Raw genomic sequence first — 20,105 nt, forward strand, 5'->3', positions numbered from 1 at the left:
GCTAATATGTGAATTTGGTTCGTGTACAATTAAAAACCAGTTTAAAAAAGTTCAGTTTGAATCAGTTTCAGTTCAGTTCAGTTTCAGTTTCAGTTTGAATCAGTTCAGTTAATTCCGTTAAATATTCAGTTCAGTTCAGTTCAGTTGATCGATCAACTTTTCAGTTTTTCGCAGTTATTTTCAGTTACAGTTTGTTTCAGTTCAGTTGCAGTTCAGTTATGGTTTTTCATTTACAGTTTATTTCAGTTTCAGTTTAGCATTTTTCAGTTGATTTCAGTTACAGTTAGGGCATGTTCTCTTCGGCATAAAACATCTGAACTGAACTGAACTGAATTGATCTGAATTGAACTGAACTGAACTGAATTGAACTGAACTGAATTGAACTGAACTGATCTGAACTGAACTGAACTGAATTGAACTGAACTGAACTGAAATGAATAGTGATATGTGAGAGTAAAAGTATTGTCAAGAGCTGAACTGAACTGAACTGGTCTGAACTGGTCTGAACTGAATTGAACTGAACTGAATTGAACTGATCTGAACTGAATTGAACTGAACTGAACTGAATTGAATTGAACTGAACTGAAAATAAGCTGGGGAGAACAGGCCCTTACTCCCAATTCAGTTTAAATTTCAGTTTGTTCAATTCAACCAGCAGTTCATTAACCAAACTGACAGCTCTACGCACCACACTCTATGTACCACCGTGTTCATTATCTAACTCATTTGCTAAACGACGCCCTAGTTATTCCTACTAACGCCCTAGATACAGTATTTTTTTACTGTATTTATGTACTTCTCTAAACCTTCCTCCAATTTCAAAAGTCCATTTTCTGCTACACCACCACCACCACCTTCTTCTCCACCGAACCACCAATACCACCGTACCCCGACACACCACCAACACCACCGTACCCCGATACACCACCAGCACCACCGTACCCTGACACACCACCACCACCATCTGATTCTCCACGGCACTACCACCACCACCGCCGCCGCTGCAACCGTATCCCGACACACCATCCCCTTGTTCTCTCTATTTTTTTTCGTTTTTTTAAAAAAAATGCAGAAAAAAAAGGGGCACCCACCAAGGACGCCCCACCACCGGTGGAGGCGTCCTTGGCAGGCGCTTCACCACAAGGTGAGGCGCCTGCCAAGGACGCCTCCACTGGTGGTGGGGGGTCCTTGGTGGGCGCCCCTTTTTTTCTGAATTTTTTTTTAAAAAAATAAGAGAGGCGTCCACCAAGGACGCCCCACCACCGGTGGAGGCGTCCTTGGAAGGCGCTCCACCACATGGTGAGGCGCCTGCCAAGGACGCCTCCACCGGTGGTGGGGCGTCCTTGGTGGACGCCTCCCTTATTTTTTTTAAAAAAAAAATTCAGAAAAAACAGAGAGTTGCTTAAAACAGTCTGTCGGGGGTAAGGTGGTGGAGGTAATCTGTCGGGGGTAAGCTGCTGCTGCTGGTGGTGAGGTTGGTGGTGGTGCTGCTGCTGGTGGTGAGGTTGGTGGTGGTGCTGGTGGTGTGTGGCGGGAGTGGTATATAAATACTTTGCATTTGTAAATGTCGTAATAGTGAAACTGAAAAATAAACATTTAACTTGGTATGACATCTTTGGTGGTAGTAAAAGTCCTCGGCGTGCGTCCTTGTTGTTGGGTGGTAGTAATAGTGAAAGTGAAAATTTTCGTTTTGGATTTATAAAAGTGAAAAGAAATCACCAGCCCCACTTTGCATTTGTAAAAGTGAAAAGAAATCACCAGCCCCTGCTAAGTATATAAATGCAAAGTCAAAGGGAGGAGAGAGAAAAAAAATACAAAATATATAAATACAGTATAAAAATACTGTATTTAGGACGTTAGTAGGAAAATTTAGGGCGTCGTTTAGTAAAGCCCTTATCTAAGCTCTGAACATATACAATCTCTTCAACAAAGAAAATAATGCTAACCTTATTATTGGTTATGGGTAAACATAGCTTCTTCTTCCTCAGTCTCCGTCGATCTTTCCACTGGTCTCCAATCAACGAAACGAATCTCGTATCTCCTGAATTACTCACCCGCATATGCCGTCTTTTAGTCCTCCGACGCTTCGATTCCGTCGCAAAACTCCCCATCAAATTCTCCGACGACATCATTATCGACATTCTCCGTAACCTCCGATTAAACCCCGACGCTTGTCTCGGGGTTTTCAGGTTAGCTCTAACACAACCTAAGTTCCGCCCTAATTATAAATGTTATTGTAATATTGTTCATATTTTGTCGAAAGCAAGGTTGTTTGATGAAACTAAGCTTTATTTGAAGCAACTTGTTGACGTTTCTGCAAATACCCATTTGCCAACTCGTGTTGTTTGGGCTGAATTGGTTAAAGTTTATAGAGAATTTGAATTTTCTCCTACAGTTTTTGATATGATTTTGAAGGTTTATGCGGAAAAAGGGCTTGTTAATGATGCACTTTATGTGTTTGATAATATGGGTAAGTGTGGGCGTAAGCCGAGTTTGCGGTCTTGTAATAGTTTGTTGAGTAGTTTGGTTAAGGTGGGTCAATATGATATGAGTGTGTGTGTTTATGATCAGATGGTTAGGGTTGGAATTACGCCAGATTTGTTTATGTGTAGCATAGTGGTTAATGCGTATAGTAGGAGTGGTAAAGTTGAGGAAGCTGCTCGTTTTATTGAAGAAATGGAGTGTATGGGTGTGGAGCCGAATGCAGTGACGTATCATAGCTTGATGAATGGGTATGTCAACCAAGGGGACATGGTAGGAGCTAAGGGGGTTCTGAACTTGATGGCTGATAAGGGCATTGCCAGAAATATGATCACTTTTACTCTTTTGATGAAGGGCTATTGCAAACAGTTTAATATGAGGGAAGCGGAGAATTTGCTATGTGAAATGAAGGAGTGGGTGGTAGATGCTCATGCATATGGGATTTTGATAGACGGCTATTGCCAGATGGGAAAGATGGATGATGCTGTTAGGATTCGAGATCTTATGTTAGGATCTGGTCTGAAGATGAATTTGGTCATTTGTAACTCCTTAATAAATGGTTATTGCAAAAACGGACAAGTTAACCAAGCTGAGTCAGTAGCTTTACAAATGGTGGATTGGGGTTTAAAGCCTGATTGTTATAGCTTTAGTACTTTGATAAATGGGTATTGTAGAGAAGGTTGTATTCGTGAGGCTAATATTCTCGTGGACAAGATGATCCACAAAGGGGTTGAACCTACTGTTGTTACGTATAATACTCTTCTTAAAGGTCTATGTCGTGAAGGAGCTGTAGATGATGCTATGCATGCTTGGCATCTGATGGTGAAAAGAGGAGTGAGACCAAATGAGGTTGGCTATTGCACTATGCTTGATGGTTTCCTGAAGAGGGAGAGGCTGGATGAGGCTTTCCGGATTTGGAAAGAGATTCTAGCGAGGGGGTTAGCCACAAGTTGTATTACATTTAACACAATGTTGACCGGTCTGTGCAAGATGGGGAAGATGGCTGAAGCGGAGATGGTTTTCCAGAAAATGATTGATCTCGGCTGCTCTCCTGATGGGATGACATATAGAATCCTCAATGATGGCTATTCCAGAAATGGAAATGTTGAACGAGCTTTTATAATAAAAGATATGATGAAAAATAATGCAATATCCCCATCTATTGAAGTGCACAATTCTATAATTGGTGGTCTTTGAAACGTAACTGCTAGGCATCTTCAAAGCTGTGAGGCAAGGTTAGCTCCTCCCTTCTCTTTTAAATATACTAGAATTTTTTGCACGCGATGCGTGCTTGAATTTTTTTTCGAAACAGAAACTCGATTTTCTTCGGCATAAGAGTCGAAATTCGAACATTAGACATACGAAGTATAATTGTTTTTAGTTGCAAAATTTAATTGGTTTAGTTTTCTATCACTTAAGTCTCTCACCATATTTTGTTTTTTTTTTACTTTTGAAAGTTAAATTCTATGAACAAAATAGAAATTTTATTGAATTTATTTATGATTTCTAATATTATAATTTTTTAGTTGATTTTTGAATTAAGTACAGTACTTCATAAATTGTAAAGAAAGTGGACACTTTGATTTCAAGTCAATTTTTTCATAGGTTGTATTTGTGAGTGATTGTTATAATTATATTTTTGGTATTTTTGTTTGATACCCCCTTTGATTTGTAAGTAAATTTGTAATTTAGAATGGGAAGGGGGTAACATAGTCTCTTCATTCGGGGACACCATAGCTCCCCACTTCCCTTATATAATAGAGATATGTTGTACTTTAATTCTTGAATGATATTTTACATAAACCTTTTTACCTTGATAATTAATCGCTAGTTTATAATAGAAAAAGATAGGTCCATATAAATGTAAAAGTTTTATTATATATAGGGAATACTATAAAAAAAGTAAATAATTTTTTTCCTTGTCTAACTTCTAACTGATTTCACTACAAATACACCTCTATTTTTTATCATGGCCCACCATTAATTGTGAATGATTCTTGAGAATAGTGATTTGTAAGTAAATTTTTGTAAATATTTTTGTATGCATTGACGTTCTAGGTTAGTAGTTTTAGTTTGTATGTTAATTTTAACTAGTTTTAATAAAATTTCCTGATTATTTAAGTGATTAGCGTGATTTTTATAACGTGATTTTCTCAATTCTATGAGTGATTCACTGATTTGTAATGTTTCTTCTTTTAAGTGATTTGTGAGTGAGTGTTGTAAATTAATTTTCGGTAGCTTTCTTTGAGTGCTGATTTTTATTTTGACATTCCTTTTGTAATTTAGAAAGAGAAAGGGGAGCAAAATAGGCATTTCAAAAGAGGACACCATTACTCCTCTTCCCTTATATAATAGAGATTAAAGATGTCTGATGACTTTAACAGATTTAACAGCTATTTTTTACTTCATCTTCAGTTTTAGGAGAAATCCTATTCATAATTTCCTACGAACATTCATTTAATCAGGTGATTATAAATGTCATTGATCTTGGAGCTCTTTAGCCTGCAAGAGATCTGACAACGGTATGAGGATTTGGCAAACACATAAACGCTTCCTGTGTCTCTGCTACTTATACCTTAACAAATTCTCAATGGCATTACAAGTGAATAGATCAGTACAGTACTTCTTAGACAATTTGTTGAGGCAAACACCAGATCAGCAGCAAACTCTGTATGCAATTCGCGAGGTATGAGTATGAATATATGCCTCATACTATCCGTTGATTAGCTAGACTGCTTTATGCATTAATAATGGCCATCATATACTTCTATGGATTAGGAGGTTTTGGCAATGCTTTTTAAAATAAAAACCTTCGACCAATCTGACCTTATCTGAAACTAGTAGTACTTATCTAGCTTGATTTTAGTTGTGAATTAAAATTACTAGTCCTTCTTCAAACTTATTAGACCCGGATTTATATCTACAGTGGAAAGACCAAATGCTTAAACTTGCAAAATAAAGTAATATTTCTCATACTGCCATTGCTGATTTTGTTTCATAGGCTTTGAGTACATGGGGGAATGGAAGGAGGGTATCCCTTACTTGGGAGTACATGTACCTATGTGCCTCATGCATTCACGAGGGTCATTGTATATGAATTTATCTGTAATTTTGATTTTGAGGCTTAGGCTATGTTCTATTGCCCTAAAGACCTTGAATTAATGTGACCAGAACTTATCTGAACTAATGCTTATCGCCCTTATGTAAATTTGTTTTTGTTAATTAAATGAACTTACTAGGGCTTATTAGACCTGAAACTGCGTTTTAAAGGTTAAAAAAACACTGCCTTAAAGTTGTATAAAGATGCAGAATAAACTAATAGGTATCTGTTGTTAATGTTGGTAAATGACAATGTTTTGGTTCTATTTAATATAGGGATCCTAGAGACAAAATTTACGATCAAAGTGCATATAAGTTCCCTAGCAACCAGAATTGAGATCAGACGTTGCTTTCCCCGTACTAATATTGCATACTAACTGGAAACATTCCTGTTTGAGGATCTATGGTTTTTCGTTCCAGTTTGTACGAGGATATCAAACTCTGAAACGGACAACATAAGCTTTTAAGGGTCCTCACCTATTGTACTAACAGGGCACATGATTTTTATCAGACCCTACAATTGTGTCCGAGCGACAATTATTTACCTTTTTTTTCCAGATCCCAGGAATTTCATTTAGCAAGTTCATTTGCTGGTAAAAGCTTATGTATGCAATCTATGACCACACTTGACAATCTTCCCTTTTTTCTATAGGTATTGGCAAATTTCTTGACCCCGACTTCTCCTTTGTGAAGATTGCTGCACCTTACACAGTAGTTGATTATCAGAAACATAATATCTTCATTTAGAACTTCTGCCAGTACTTTTTAAGCAGTAGGTTAAGCAGTAGGTTAAAGATTCTTACCTACTGCAGGAGCTCCTCGATCTAAAATAAGGGCGTCGACGTCGTACTGGAGTTCAGCTTGTGTAGGAGATAAGGAAACAAGCTGAAGATGTAGCTTACCTTTAACCCGGATCAGGAGTTGATAAATTTCCATCTAATGATATGCAACTGCTTGGAAGACCCATCGGTTGAGTTTTTCTATTGGATTTGTCTCTTTTCCGATCAATTTAATCTCATATCTACAGGCCAGAGACTACACAATATCTATCTCATTTCAGGTCCAGCGTGTAGAGGAGTTTGTTAAGCATTTCGAAACAGGGGACTTAAAGCTGCGAGTACGGGTTCTTGAGGTAACTTTACTTGAAATTACCTTACAGCTCTCAAAATATCATGCAGTGTGGATGTGGATTTGAGACACATGATATTCGGATTGTGAACATCACATAGACACATACTATATAGTTTGCTACTTCCCTCTTCTTTTCTTCCCTTTTATTTTTTGGGCGTGGGTGGGTTGGTGTAAGTTGCCTTTTTTTTTTTTCTTATGTGGCTCGTCTAATGTGAGTAAAGAAGGAGGTGAGACGTCCCTTCTTTTTGAAGTCAAGCCATAGAGGTCATGGAGGAAAGTTGCGCCTTACATCCTTTTGGAGTTTTTAGGATTTCCCAAAGTGAATGCCACATTTTGGAGATGCCCTAGGAGAGCCTGAGTGACATAGATATTATACTATAATATAATATTAAAATAGAAGCAACTGCACTAAGGTTTCCCTCCTATTCATGTCAAAACTTATTTAAATTTATTCTATAAATAATTTGCATTCAAAATTAGATTTTAACCGATCCCAATTATTTGAATAGTTGCATGAAGATTTAGAATTTAATTTATAATTGCCCTAAACATTTTCATATACACATCAATTGATAGCTTAGAGACACCATCCTGGATTCTAGGGCGTGCCCTAGGGGTTTGAATCTTATCCGAACAATATGTAGGGGATTTCTCTTATGATGGTAGTGGGCCTTGAGACTTGTTGTTTTCTTGGCTGTTTAGCCTTGTATCCAATCTCTGAGGTAGTGTTCCTTTTAGAGATTGGTCTTCTGGCCAATTGTTTCTTCTAATAACAAATTTCTATATCTCTATTATATAAGGGAAGGGAGGAGGAAGATGGTGTACTCCTCGGAAAATAGTAAATTAAGCTTAATGATCTAATGGAATATAAAAATTACAAAAGAAAGCAATTTAAGAACCCTTTTTAATTTCAATTTGTCATTTTAAATAAGTTAAAAATGTTATATACATCAAATATTTCAATCAAAAAATAAAAGGACAAAATATATTGACCTTTTTAAATAAGAGAAGATGGTATACATTCACTACCTTTGATACTCTTTAATTTAGGTAAACCAACTCATTATGTCTAATTCTTTTTGTTCAAAATTCATTCAAAAAACCAATGTTGAAAATCATTCACAACCTTTGTTAGTTTTTTACATTAGCGAATTAATATATCTAAATTCATCTAACTATTGATCTTTCACATTTTAGTACAATGATAACTATACTATGGATGGAGTATATAACAGAATAGCATGCTTTCAAATTAACGCACGCATCGCGTGCATATAATTCTAGTATGTATATATAAGTAAGGGGGTAGGAAGATGATGCCCCCTTACAAAAGTCTGATATACCCTTAATGAATTTAAATTGTCATATGTATTTAATAATCTTTTCTTCTACCAGTCTACCTACTTGCTATATATATCGAACAAATTAACAATGGAATTGAATTTAAAATTTTAATTAAATATTGAATTAAGGAAAATGATTTCTTCTTCTTACATACTTCCTCTGTTGTTTTTCATAGATGCTACATTTCCCTTAAATGAAAATGTTATAATAGATGCTACTTATCATAAATGGATCCCTTATGACCATAAAGATCTTAAAATACTATTAAAAAGTTGGTGATCTCCCACCTTTTCCTTTAAAATACCTATACTTTTTCCTTAACAAATGTTTTTTTATTTAAAAAGTGGTGGTCCCCTACTTTCTCTCTCTACCTTTCTTAACCCCCCCCCCCCTTTTCTCTATGTAGCATGTATAAAAAAACGGAGGAAGTATGTGTAAATTAGTCTGAACAAAAATTGAATTGGCAATATAACTTAATTTGACAATATAACTTAATTGACAAAATCAGAAGAAAAAATAAAAACTTGAATTTTGTATTAATAGTTATACCGATAATATTTTAAAACCTAAATGTTGATTATTATTATTCGGTAATCTCTATTATATAAATCAAACTCTTCCACTTTATTAATATTCAACGATTGAACCTGATACAAATTATTCCACTTTATCCGAGTATAAGCTTTCTTCTGCTTTATATTTCCTTTTTCTCAATACTAATATACTATATTTGAATAATAATGAACAAATAACTAGAAAAACTAACGAAACATTGATTTAAGAAAAACATATTAAAAAATCTACAAATAATTATAAATGTATGTTCGAATCAATTTTTTTGTAACACTAATGAATAACTAATTGAGAGAAATGACTTCTTGAATCTTGATACACGCTTCACTTTTGGAATTGATGATAAATTCATTGGGGATGTGCAATTGGGTGTGCATCCATGAGCTAAAGTCATATGACTGTGATATCCAAATTTTCTTGAGCAGTTGTATTGACTATTGTCAGTTGGTAATATAGATACATCCTTATTTGGGATAGGGAAACACATAAGCTGTTTAGAGTTGTGACTTATTTGTGTAGCGTTAATGGAAGTCGTGACTTGTGTCTTCTAGAAGTGAACATGGATGCGAGGAAGCTGCTGTAAACCACTTTGTATTCAGGGTTGAACTGCATACTACCAAGTACCAAGCATCTATATTTCAGGGCTATTATATAGGGCGATGTAGCATAGGCAATCATAAGTTGTGTGGAGGGTTCATCCATTCTTTTCTTTTTTTTGACAACAGGTTAAGAAATTAAAACATCTTAACTATTCTTCCTGGCCCTATTTGCCAGGATATGGGATCGTTGGACTTCTTGTCTTGAGACTTTTGTGCATTTGAAGTGTTGGAAGGTCCCTGCTATATTCTTTACTTCCTTGATTATTGAGCAGATGTCCTTGTTGCAATGTCTGATATTCTTGAGGGAGTGGATTATTTATACACAATCTGTTTTGATCTGAATATCTACACATCTCCATTGAAGCTCTTTTGCCGCTTGTAGAACGGCCTTTGCTTCTGCTTGTAGAGCTGATATGGCAAAAAACTAATCGCTGTGGTACTCAGTTGGGTTCTCTGCCTGTGTTATCCATGCTATCACAGCCTGCCATTCATTCTTTTTGTAATCGGCTTTCCAGGAACCATCAACAAGAATTATCTGTGGCGTCTATTGAGTGCTGTTACCACTAACCCATTCCTCTGCTTCTTGTGGTTTGTATTCTCTAGCTGTTGAAGTGTCGGAGGGTTCATCCATTCTTGGCACACTTGTTTCTTGCCGAAGGAAATTTTTAACATATACAATTCATTGCACTATGTCATTAAGAATGACAGATTTACTTGGAGTTTAGATCAGAAACAGGAATTCTTGTTTAATCAGACGTCTCAATGTGCATCATGCTCGTGCTTTGGATAACTAATTCAGTGTTTAATCTGAAAATGGAGAGGAGGCAATTGCATGATTTTTCTTTTTTTCTTAAGGGTATATGCTTTTACATATGCAAATTGATGACTAATTTCTGCTCCCAAATTCCTTGCTTGGTAAAACTTGCACCTTTCTAGTCTGAAAGAGCGGCTCGGATGGTAACAACATGGCAAATGGCAACCATGTACGCAGTTCTTGGTGGTACCCTGCTGAACCTGGGGGTCACCTACTCACCTTCAGCAGCCAAGGAAGTGCAATGGTCGCTAATGGTTCACTTGTGGGCACAGGTCAATTCCAGATTCTGCTGCAAATTATGTTTCAGTAAAGTTCTTCAGTATGTGCATATGAGGTACTAAGTTTTTGAATTTCTTGTTGCAGGTGTTTTCCTAACATTGCTTATCAGATCCATGCAAATAGTGAAGAAGCCTGATAAGTTTGAAACGATGACATGATATTCGAGTTTCTTCACAAGGCACGGTAGACATTATGTAGACTTCGTAACATGTCGGTATAGTTAGATAATAGCTCAAAGGTAAATGTCTTACATATGATGAAGTTGGGAGGGGGAGTACATAAACATAGTGCTCGCACTTTAAAAGAAGGTGCACCGAAGTGCACAGTTCTTAAAGTATAAATTGTATCTATTTTTTTTTTGGACATGACTATACGAAAAAGAACAGTACGTACAAAAAGAATGACTCCATATAAAAGTTTCATTTCATGTGTTTCAAATTTTTATCAGGGTAAACTAGGATGACCTTTGTGTGTTTTTCATTTCATCTTATTTTGTTTGCCAAATGCAGCTTTTGAAGTGTTTACTTTGTTAATTGCAGATTTTTCATTTCAATCTACTCAATTGCAACCTCAAGTAAACTACACTTTTACGTTGTAGTTCAAATCCAACTTATTTTCACGTTTTTTGGGTTGCAAGTTAAAAGTATGGTTTATTTGAGGTTGCAATTGAAGATTTAGAAATGAAAAGGCTGTAATTAACAAAGTCACCATTTCAAAAAGTTGTATTTGGCAAAAACATCTTTCTTTCAGTAAGGATTTTAAAATTTCTAAATACTACTGGGTTAAAGTTTGCATATGGTTTGAATGTTTTTTTTGCATCGCGAAAATTTGCATTAATTAAAAATCAAAATTACAACATAACACTGTAATAACTAAACATGAGGCAGATAGCAAACGAATGCTAAGTTGAATTCACTTGCTCTTACATACCCTACTAAGAAAAACCAACTTTTGTTGTTCTAGTCCAAATGAACCTTATCTTGGGCGATTTGTGGTGGGTTTGTGATATGTGTCTTCTAGAAAAAGACCTGATACAATGAGAGGGAGCCAGTTGAGTCTATTAAGATGCTAAATCCAGACGATCTTCAAAGATAGGTTGATGATTTTCATCTTGTAGAACCCTATGTTCACAAGATGATAAATTTCAAGGTTCTTGAGCAGAAAATTCTTCTTATGATTCTATTGATTGAACTAACAAAGAAGTCACATACTTTGGTGACTTCTTACCATACTGGGATGGTTTTTAGAGTTTTGCCTCGCAAGGTTTAAGGTCAAAATACGTGGAGGTCGAAACTTGCCCCAATCAAATTGGAGGGCCTACTACAAAATGCGCTTTTGAAGTGCGATGACTTCAGAATTCATCACACGAACTTGAAACTAGAAGATCAAACCACAACATATTTAATTTTTAACCTAAATTGAAAGTCTCTTCTCATCTTACCCCACACTCATACTTCTAAAGCTACATAGACTAGACAATCGCAAACTCTAGGAGCAACTTCTCTTTGGATCAGATTTCCTAGATCATCTTTTGTCATAGGAAACCAAGATCCTTTCATTGTCCACCTAACACTACTAACTACCACCATAGCACAACCATAAACAAAATAGCAAGGATAATTGGATGTTGAAAAAACTAAACTGAGGCTAAAACAGAAAATATAACCTAAACAAACTGAAGAACGAACCACCATAACCAAAAGTCGGTCGTAGACGACGAGCCCTTGAGTTGCAGCGACACATGCGCTCATGCGGCAACAACGAGACTGTTGTGATGGTGGAATAATGGGATCACCACCCCTGTTTTCCGACAAGGATGCTTCACTAGCAAACTGAACCAAAGTCTTGAAGAACAAAAAGTTAACAGGGAACAGGGAAGGAGAATGGGCCACAGTGCCTAGGCGGCTCAGACAGTCGTCGAACCCCTTAGGGTTTCGGTCTTCACGTTTAGGGTTTGCTTTTGCTGGAGGGTTTTTGCATATAGTTAATAAGAGCTAATAATGTTCACTTTCGTACTCTCTCTAAGTTGTAAATTTGTAATTTATGTTTTAATTAATGCAAATGTTGTTGATTTTTTTTAAAAAAGAAGGTTTGCATAGGGTGAAGAAATTTGGTGGCGGTGCCACACATAAATTTGCAAAAGTTGATATTCTTCTTAGCTACATTTCTTGTTTCGGAAATTGCCGACATTTTTCTTAGCTGAATTGTTCAATACAGAAGTGCAGCTGTATGTTATTGTCTTGAAGACGTGCAGGCAAATAAAAACGTTTATAGTACATAACTAAAGTTGCATTAGGAAAACTATTTTTTTGGGGGGGCAGCAGCAATGTAACATGCATTTGGACAACTTTGTTAAACCGATTATGTGATTGTGAGATTCCAAATATTCAAGGGGGAACGTGTTAGCATGTCTTTTCAACTCCTTGTTATTATTACTTATTAGGCTATTATCAGATTCTCACGATTCTTATTAAAATCTTAATTCTCAATTGAAATTGAAGAAAATTTGGAATTGGGTCCTAAGATTATCTAAAGTTTTCTCTACCTTCAATTGGGTTCTACATCTGGAATATTCATCTTCAAACTTGGGATCTTCATTCTTCCATCTACTGGTGAGTTGTGACTTAGTGTTTTGTTTGGTGGATGCTATTTCACTATTTTTACATCTAGCATCTCTATCAAAGTAAAGTAAAGCAGTAAAGTATATGTATTATATCTAGGAAACTCTAACTAGAATACTTCATATTCTCCTACTTTCTACTCTTCTAGCTTTTATGTCATTACTTAGGTAGTGAAATTATCACTGAATTAATTGTTAGTTACTCGAATACTCCACAACTGAAAACTACTTCAATGAATTTAAGTACGTGGAACTTTCTAGGAAATAAATTACAACTTGAATACACGAGTAGTCTAGCACTTTACTTGATTTTATAAAATTGAACTTATTTTACTTAATTTAACTTATTTTTATTGAATTGAACTTAGTATATTGAATTGAACTTATTTTTACTAAATATTATTATTTTAAGGTGCCCATATTTTGATTTTCTTTTTAAACCTCATTTTGGTTTTTTGATGCCTTACGTCTTATCTCGGCAAACTCATCTCACTTTATTCACTCTATTTCTTTGTTTAAACCCTTATTCTTTTACCTTTACTATTTTGTTTTACATGAAAACAATTTCTTATGAAGGTTCATATGAGCCGATCACAAAAATCATTTAGGGAAGAAGGCTTTGTTGTTGCTGTTGCTGTTGCTGATAATAATTATTTTAAGGTGAAATGAATAGTGCTACACAAAATTAAATACATATATGCCAAAATTTAACCTATAAATACTCTAAAAAAGATTTTCTTTTTTCAAATGATTGTCAGGATTATAACATAATTGTGGATTGCCCGATAAAATATATTTCTTTTGATATTTTTTTGAATATGTTTTTTTTTAAGTCCTACGTTGAATGAAATAATTTCTTTTCTCTTTTAAATAAAAATAAAATCCGATTCAAAATGGCAATGATGTAGGTGTCTAGTTTTCACATTTGTCTTTAGGACTCATAAAAAATCAGGAATGAAGTTGTTCACAAAACACTTAAGATAATGTATAAGCAAATATTTTAGTGAAGTTGGATAATCCAAAATAAAATTATTTATTGATTGATCTGTATATGATATGGGGTTTTATCTTTCCTTGTTCACCATGTATGCCACTTTCAAATATTGGGGAGTGTTCTCTTTAAATGCATGTGTCACATCTAACCATTGGGTGGTATATGATAATATGGTAATTATGTCGTAATTATGTCACCTCTAACCATTGAGTGGTACATAATATACTACCTCCGTTCTTTTTTAGTTGCAACGTTTGACAAATTGCACTATTCATGTTCTCTTATTTGACCACATTTATTGATTTATATGTTAAACAAAATATAGTCATGTGGGGTCTTGTTTGATTCGTTTCGATGTAAGCTTTCATAATATCAAATTTTTATAATTTTTACTTACATACAATTAGAGATAAAACGATTTGAAATTGTACATTGGCAAGCGTGAAAGTCAAAACGTTGCAACTAAATAAAAACAGAGGTAGTATATGGTAATGTCGTAATTGTGTTACCTCTAGCCATTGAGTGGTATATAATATGGTAATGTCGTAATTCTAATGCTTTTCTGAGAACATTAAATGTCAATTAATATCAATAGTAATGTAAGTCTATTTTCAAACATGTATTTTTCTATTGATTATCTACTAAAATTACCGTTCAATACCACCTTGGAACTAGAAATTGATAAAAATGAAATTTTGTGTGCAGAAGAGATATTGTAAGGAGGACAAAGATTTATCATGCACATCTACAGAGTAACAAGTTATCTACTTGAGGAGAGAGAGTCTTTATTTAATTATCTAGCCTCTTAATTATTTCTTTTTTCTATTTGGTTGTTTTCCCCTTAAGCTTCTTCGAAGAGCTAAGCATTGACCAGGTCCAAACAAGCTAAGTCTTGTCATTTCCAAACTTTGCACCGTCATCAGGTTATTTTCTTACTTCCACTTTGTCCTAACACCATTTTTCTACTTCACAAAAATTATATGCTTGATGTTCAAAACCAAGATATATAATACAAATTTAGTTTCTATTATTTTCAGGGCGGATATCTTGTAGAATCAACAAAAACAAAATACTGGACTTTCAAAAAGAAAAACAAAGAAAAAAAAAACAACAAAAGTAAACAACTGACTGTTGATCATGTCAAAAGGACATTTGCAAGTGCTCAATTCACTAGATGTGGCAAAAACACAATGGTACCATTTTAAAGCCATTGCAATATCTGGCATGGGCTTCTTCACGAATGCCTATAACTTGTTTTGTATCGCCATGGTAGAGAGGCTGCTCGGACGCTTGTACTATACCAAACCCGGCGCAGAAAACCCGGGGGCGTTGCCCATTAATGTATCAGCTGCAGTATATGGGTTGGCACTTTTCGGAACCATGGTTGGCCAACTTTTCTTTGGGTGGCTCGGAGATAATATGGGTCGAAAAAAGGTATATGGTATGACATTGATTTTGATGATCTTCACTTCCATAGCCTCAGGACTCTCCTTTGGAGGTAATGACGTGAGAGGAGTAATGTCTACTCTCTGTTTTTTTCGCTTTTGGCTTGGGTTTGGCATTGGAGGAGAATATCCTCTTTCGGCCACCATAATGTCCGAATATGCCAACAAGAACACCCGTGGGACATTTATAGCTGCTGTCTTTGCAATGCAAGGCATGGGTATTTTAGGAGCTGGGATAGTCACACTCATAATTTCAGCAGCATTTGAGAGCTGGTTGAGACCTCCCCCCTACAATGTAGATCCTGTGGCCTCTATTCCACCGGAATCAGACTACATATGGCGACTTGTATTGATGTTTGGTGCTATCCCTGCAGCTTTGACCTACTACTGGCGTATGCAGATGCCTGAGACTGCAAGGTACACTGCCTTAGTTGCCAGGAACCCAACACAGGCGGCTCAAGATATGTCGAAAATCCTTAACGTTCAGTTAGATGCAGAGGAGGAAAGGTTTAACGAAATGGCAAGAAGTGAGAGGCAGCAATTTGGTCTATTCTCAACTGAATTTGCTCGTCGATATGGCACCCGCCTCTTAGGAACCACTAGTACCTGGTTCTTACTCGACATTGCTTTTTACAGTCAGAACCTTTTTCAAAAAGATATCTTCTGCAACATTGGATGGATCCCAGCTGCAAATGACATGAATGCTATCAGGGAGGTTTATAAAATAGCTAGAGCTCAAACTTTGATCGCGCTGTGTGGAACCGTACCTGGATACTGGTTCACTGTGGCTTTCATAGATGTAATTGGACGATGGTGGATCCAAATGATGGGATTCTTTTTTATGTCTATTTTCATGTTTGCAATTGCTTTACCCTACGATCACTGGAAAAAGGAAGAGAATCATATTGGATTCATCATTATGTATGGGCTTACGTTCTTCTTTACCAACTTTGGTCCTAACTCCACCACCTACGTCGTGCCTGCAGAGATATTTCCCGCTAGGTTGAGGTCTACTTGTCATGGAATATCAGCAGCAGCAGGAAAGGCTGGGGCTATAGTGGGAGCTTTGGGGTTTGTTTACGCATCCCAAGACATAGATCCGACTTTGAGACATGATGGTTATCCAGCTGGTATTGGCAAGAAGATGTCGCTTATCGTTCTTGGTGTAATTAGCTTCCTTGGTATGCTCTGTACTTTCTTAATACCAGAGCCTATGGGTAAATCACTTGAAGAACTTGCTGGAGAAGTTGAATTTGACGATGCTAAATATGACAAAAGTGTTGGTGCTTGATTATTTTTTTTTCATCCCCTGCTGGTAAATCACTTACCTTTATTGTCTTGTTACTTCAAAACTTACTAGTTACTAGAACTGATTGATTACTTGTTCTTTCTCTCTCAAAATTGATTCAATTTATTATACATCTTGGTTTTGTTGTTTGTCTCTCAAATGTCAGCCGCTCTTTAATTAATTTAAAGTCTGGTTTTGCTTTTGCTTTAATTTGTTGATACTATATCAAACTACTCCAACTATCAACCAAATAAAAAAGAATGTAGTTGTATCTCGTCCACCAAAAACCTAACCCAAAAAAATCCTAAGAATTTAAATCTCATGAGTCATAACTGATAATATTATATTATAGAGTGCACACAATCTTCAAATCATCCCCAGAAGCAAACCATGAAGGAAGAATCTTGCCAAGATGTGGCCTAAGATCCTTATATGTACTCCTAATAGTTCCTTCAAAAACCCCAGTAGTCACCACAACATCTCTTAAAGATGGTCGTTTACTCTCTCCAACAACTGACTAACAATGTATATCACCGCACCAGCCAACGACAACAGACTCCTCCTGACCTCGATCTCCTCTTCCGACGTCTGAACCGCTTCAAACGCTGCCTTCATTGCACGGTTATCCATATTCCCCATATTCGAACAAAACCTCTTAACAAAATCCGCAGCTCGTACCCTCATATTATTGTTGTTATCATAATTATTCTTATTTTTACTATCTTCCTCGTCCTTGAGATGGTTCATGATAGACGTCTTAGCCTTGCCTACATCCTTCTCAGTGGTTCCATTCGCCACGATGGAACAAACCTCCTTCAACGTTAGAGGGAGGTTCTCTTGCTGGCAAGCCACGAACACGCACGCAGCCACCATTTTTGTTTAGTTGGTGGACGAGATACAACTACATTCTTTTTTATTTGTTTATGCATGCTTTGAAAAATATTTGAAAAACTTAAAACACTTTTTGGATTAGGAATAGGGCTCTTAATTGGGTATGGAGAACCTAAACACTAGTTTCATCAATCATTAAACTCTATTTGAGCCTAATCACCTTTTCCTAATCGCACAGGGAGAAACTAGAAAAACCCCATAAACCCCCAATTTTTCCAACACAATTATTTTCTCGCTCCTCCTTCTCCCAAGATTTCGACCCTCTCCCTCCTTATTTTTCTCTCTCTTCCTCGTCGATTCCATCCTGTCGACCGACCACCACCGTCGATTTTCTTGCCCGGCGCCTTCCTTCCCTCCTCTTCTTACTTTGGTAATTTCTTCCTCCTCAAGTTATTTTCAATGCAAAGTTTTTTAAAATTTGTTTTAATAAAGAGTATGTTTAAAAGTTATAATTTGATGATTTGATTGTGAATCTAAGTTTATATAATTTATGTATTGAAGAAATAAAAATTCATATTTACTTATTATGTTTGGATTGGATTTTTATTTATCAAAGCATGGATTTTTAGGGTTTTAAAGATTGGAAAATCATAATAGTATGTCATAGTTTATGAGATTGGTTATTCTTATGATTATAAATATGTTTAAGCAGGTTTTAAAAGAGTTTTTAATATATAATATGTTGCTGGAAACTTGAAAAGTGTATTGTTGATGGAGATTTGTGAGCTTAAAACTTCGGGTTTTGAGAGTTTTAACACCTAGTATAGTACTACTATACTAGGAGGCTTTAATACTTAAGATTTAATGATGGGAAAGGTTTTTAAACTCTTTTAAGAAGGATTTAAAGTATTTTATTATTGCTGTAAATTCATAAAGGATTTTTTGTGGATTTATACTGGTTGTTTTTGGCAGGGAATTCTCTTTAGGTGGCTTTTGAGATTGTGAAAATGGTCGCCCAATTTGTCTACACAAGGTACATAGATACCTATGCGTTGATTGGATTAATATCATGATACTAAGGATATGAATTATGTAGCATCATATTTAGGAACTACTTTGAGTTCATATATGATTTCTATTATGTTAGATTTGCATGTTTTATACCGTTGTGTGAAACATGTTGATTATGAGATTTATATTATGTTTGTATGGAAGATTGATGCAAACATATGCGATTTGGATCATGATTGAATCATGTTGTTCCCTTTTTATTATTTCATTACTTTATAAGGGCCGAGGGCCTTGGTAAGTTGATATTTATACCTTTGAAAGGTTGGTTGGTTGTTGGCTAGGTTCAACAAATAAGGAAGATTGGATTAAAATTGGAATTAGTCTTGGGTTGTTAAGTTGTTTGATCACTTATCTAATCCTAAGATATAAGTGGAAGTTTATTATTGTTTGATGATTGTATTATCTGTATTGCTTGTTAGTCATAACAAGTAATAAATTGTTAATCATGTAAAGTGAAATGTGGACAACAATAGTTTTAGACTTGTGCACGTCTAAAGTGTTGGACTAGTAGAGAGTTGGAGTACATGGTGGTAGCCCATGGCTTTTCCTGGGTCCGGATTGATCATCGTGTCCTATTTTCATTTAAAAGGTTCCACGATATCGTAGGTCATGGGAATACAGAGTCGCATCCGTATTTCGTCTTCTAAAGAAAAGGCTTATTTTTAGTCAAACAACTCGTTCAATTAACTATTCCATTTAAAGTAATTAAATTATGGGTTGTGAAGTTTAATTCAGTAAAAGTTATCGGCAAAGTTATTATTTACTTTTGCTTATTATGTATTAGTATCATGTTAGAATTGTTTATTTATTTGTTATTATGTAGTACTCAACTTTGCTAATTACGTGCTTTTGTGTTATGTATGTTGATCATGGCTATGCCTTATTGATCCTATGACGACCCATTTGGTGAGCAGTCTCTAAGGATCAATAGTGCATTGTCCATCTACAGGTTTGGAGATGATGCATCATGGGTTCGGGATTGGAGAACTTGTGTAGATTATTTATTGTACTTTGATTTCATATTTTTGTAGTTGACTTTGACTATGGTCATTGACCTTGACTTTGTTGGTTTGACTTCTTTTGAGTTGACTAAGTTTTATTTCTAAAGTTTATTTATTATGTTTTCCGCTGCAAAATTTTGAATAAGCCGATACGTTATTACACGGGCGATAATGATTTGATGATACTCGAAGTTTTATATTGAAAAGTATTTTAGAAAATAGAGAATTGTCAATGTGTTAAAAGCTAGGCTGAGGTGTTAGAGTAGGTCGACGGCGACCGCGAGCAGCGAGCCCAAGCCGGTCATAGGTGACCTGCTCTGTGCGGATGTGGGTAGTTTAGGGTTTTCGGGCAGAGAGAATTTTAGAGAGAGAGAGAGAGAGCGATTTGGAAAAGTTAAGCTTCTTTTTTCTTACTATGTCATTTTTAGGCGTGTTAAGGTTATCAAGGCATTTTCACCATGTAAAAAACAATTTAAAGCTAGTGTTGGATTCATAATTTGACTCGTCTAGAATCTTATTAATTTGCAAGTATTTA

At 35.7% G+C, this 20,105-nt stretch overlaps 2 protein-coding genes and 1 pseudogene across 13 annotated transcripts; 2 read left to right on the forward strand and 1 right to left on the reverse strand.

The window, feature by feature from the left end:
• The first annotated feature begins 1,896 nt into the window (after positions 1–1,896).
• Positions 1,897–10,798, forward strand: LOC104902971 (putative pentatricopeptide repeat-containing protein At1g19290). Of its 10 annotated transcripts, none has more exons than XM_048635735.2 (6): positions 1,898–3,716; positions 4,947–5,167; positions 6,233–6,549; positions 6,641–6,712; positions 10,164–10,313; positions 10,405–10,798. In XM_048635735.2, the coding sequence occupies exon 1, from the start codon at positions 1,939–1,941 to the stop codon at positions 3,676–3,678; it is 1,740 nt and encodes a 579-aa protein (XP_048491692.1). In that variant the 5' UTR covers positions 1,898–1,938; the 3' UTR covers positions 3,679–3,716; positions 4,947–5,167; positions 6,233–6,549; positions 6,641–6,712; positions 10,164–10,313; positions 10,405–10,798. The 10 variants fall into 10 exon arrangements, with proteins under 10 accessions (XP_048491689.1, XP_048491693.1, XP_048491690.1 ...); XM_010690930.4 differs by having other exon boundaries at positions 6,233–6,291; positions 6,393–6,712; XM_048635732.2 differs by having other exon boundaries at positions 1,897–3,716; positions 4,897–5,167; positions 6,233–6,712.
• Positions 10,799–12,648: 1,850 nt separating this feature from the next.
• On the forward strand, positions 12,649–19,679 carry LOC104902970 (probable inorganic phosphate transporter 1-3). Of its 3 annotated transcripts, none has more exons than XM_010690928.4 (3): positions 12,649–12,932; positions 14,781–14,857; positions 14,972–19,679. In XM_010690928.4, exon 3 carries the CDS (start codon positions 15,072–15,074, stop codon positions 16,668–16,670), a length of 1,599 nt encoding a protein of 532 aa, XP_010689230.2. In that variant the 5' UTR covers positions 12,649–12,932; positions 14,781–14,857; positions 14,972–15,071; the 3' UTR covers positions 16,671–19,679. The 3 variants fall into 3 exon arrangements, with proteins under 3 accessions (XP_010689230.2, XP_048492765.1, XP_057248013.1); XM_048636808.2 differs by having other exon boundaries at positions 14,792–14,857; XM_057392030.1 differs by having other exon boundaries at positions 14,640–19,679.
• On the reverse strand, positions 17,014–17,540 carry LOC125493811 (transcription initiation factor IIB-like; annotated as a pseudogene).
• Positions 19,680–20,105: the final 426 nt, after the last annotated feature.

This window comes from Beta vulgaris, chromosome 9 (assembly GCF_026745355.1).
Source record: "Beta vulgaris subsp. vulgaris cultivar EL10 chromosome 9, EL10.2, whole genome shotgun sequence".
Classification (NCBI taxonomy): Eukaryota; Viridiplantae; Streptophyta; class Magnoliopsida; order Caryophyllales; family Amaranthaceae; genus Beta; species Beta vulgaris.

What these genes read in the sequence shown, in the direction of transcription:
- LOC104902971 (XM_048635732.2), top strand. Translation starts at nt 1,939, where the DNA reads ATGCTAACCTTATTATTGGTTATGGGTAAACATAGCTTCTTCTTCCTC.
- LOC104902970 (XM_057392030.1), top strand. Translation starts at nt 15,072, where the DNA reads ATGTCAAAAGGACATTTGCAAGTGCTCAATTCACTAGATGTGGCAAAA.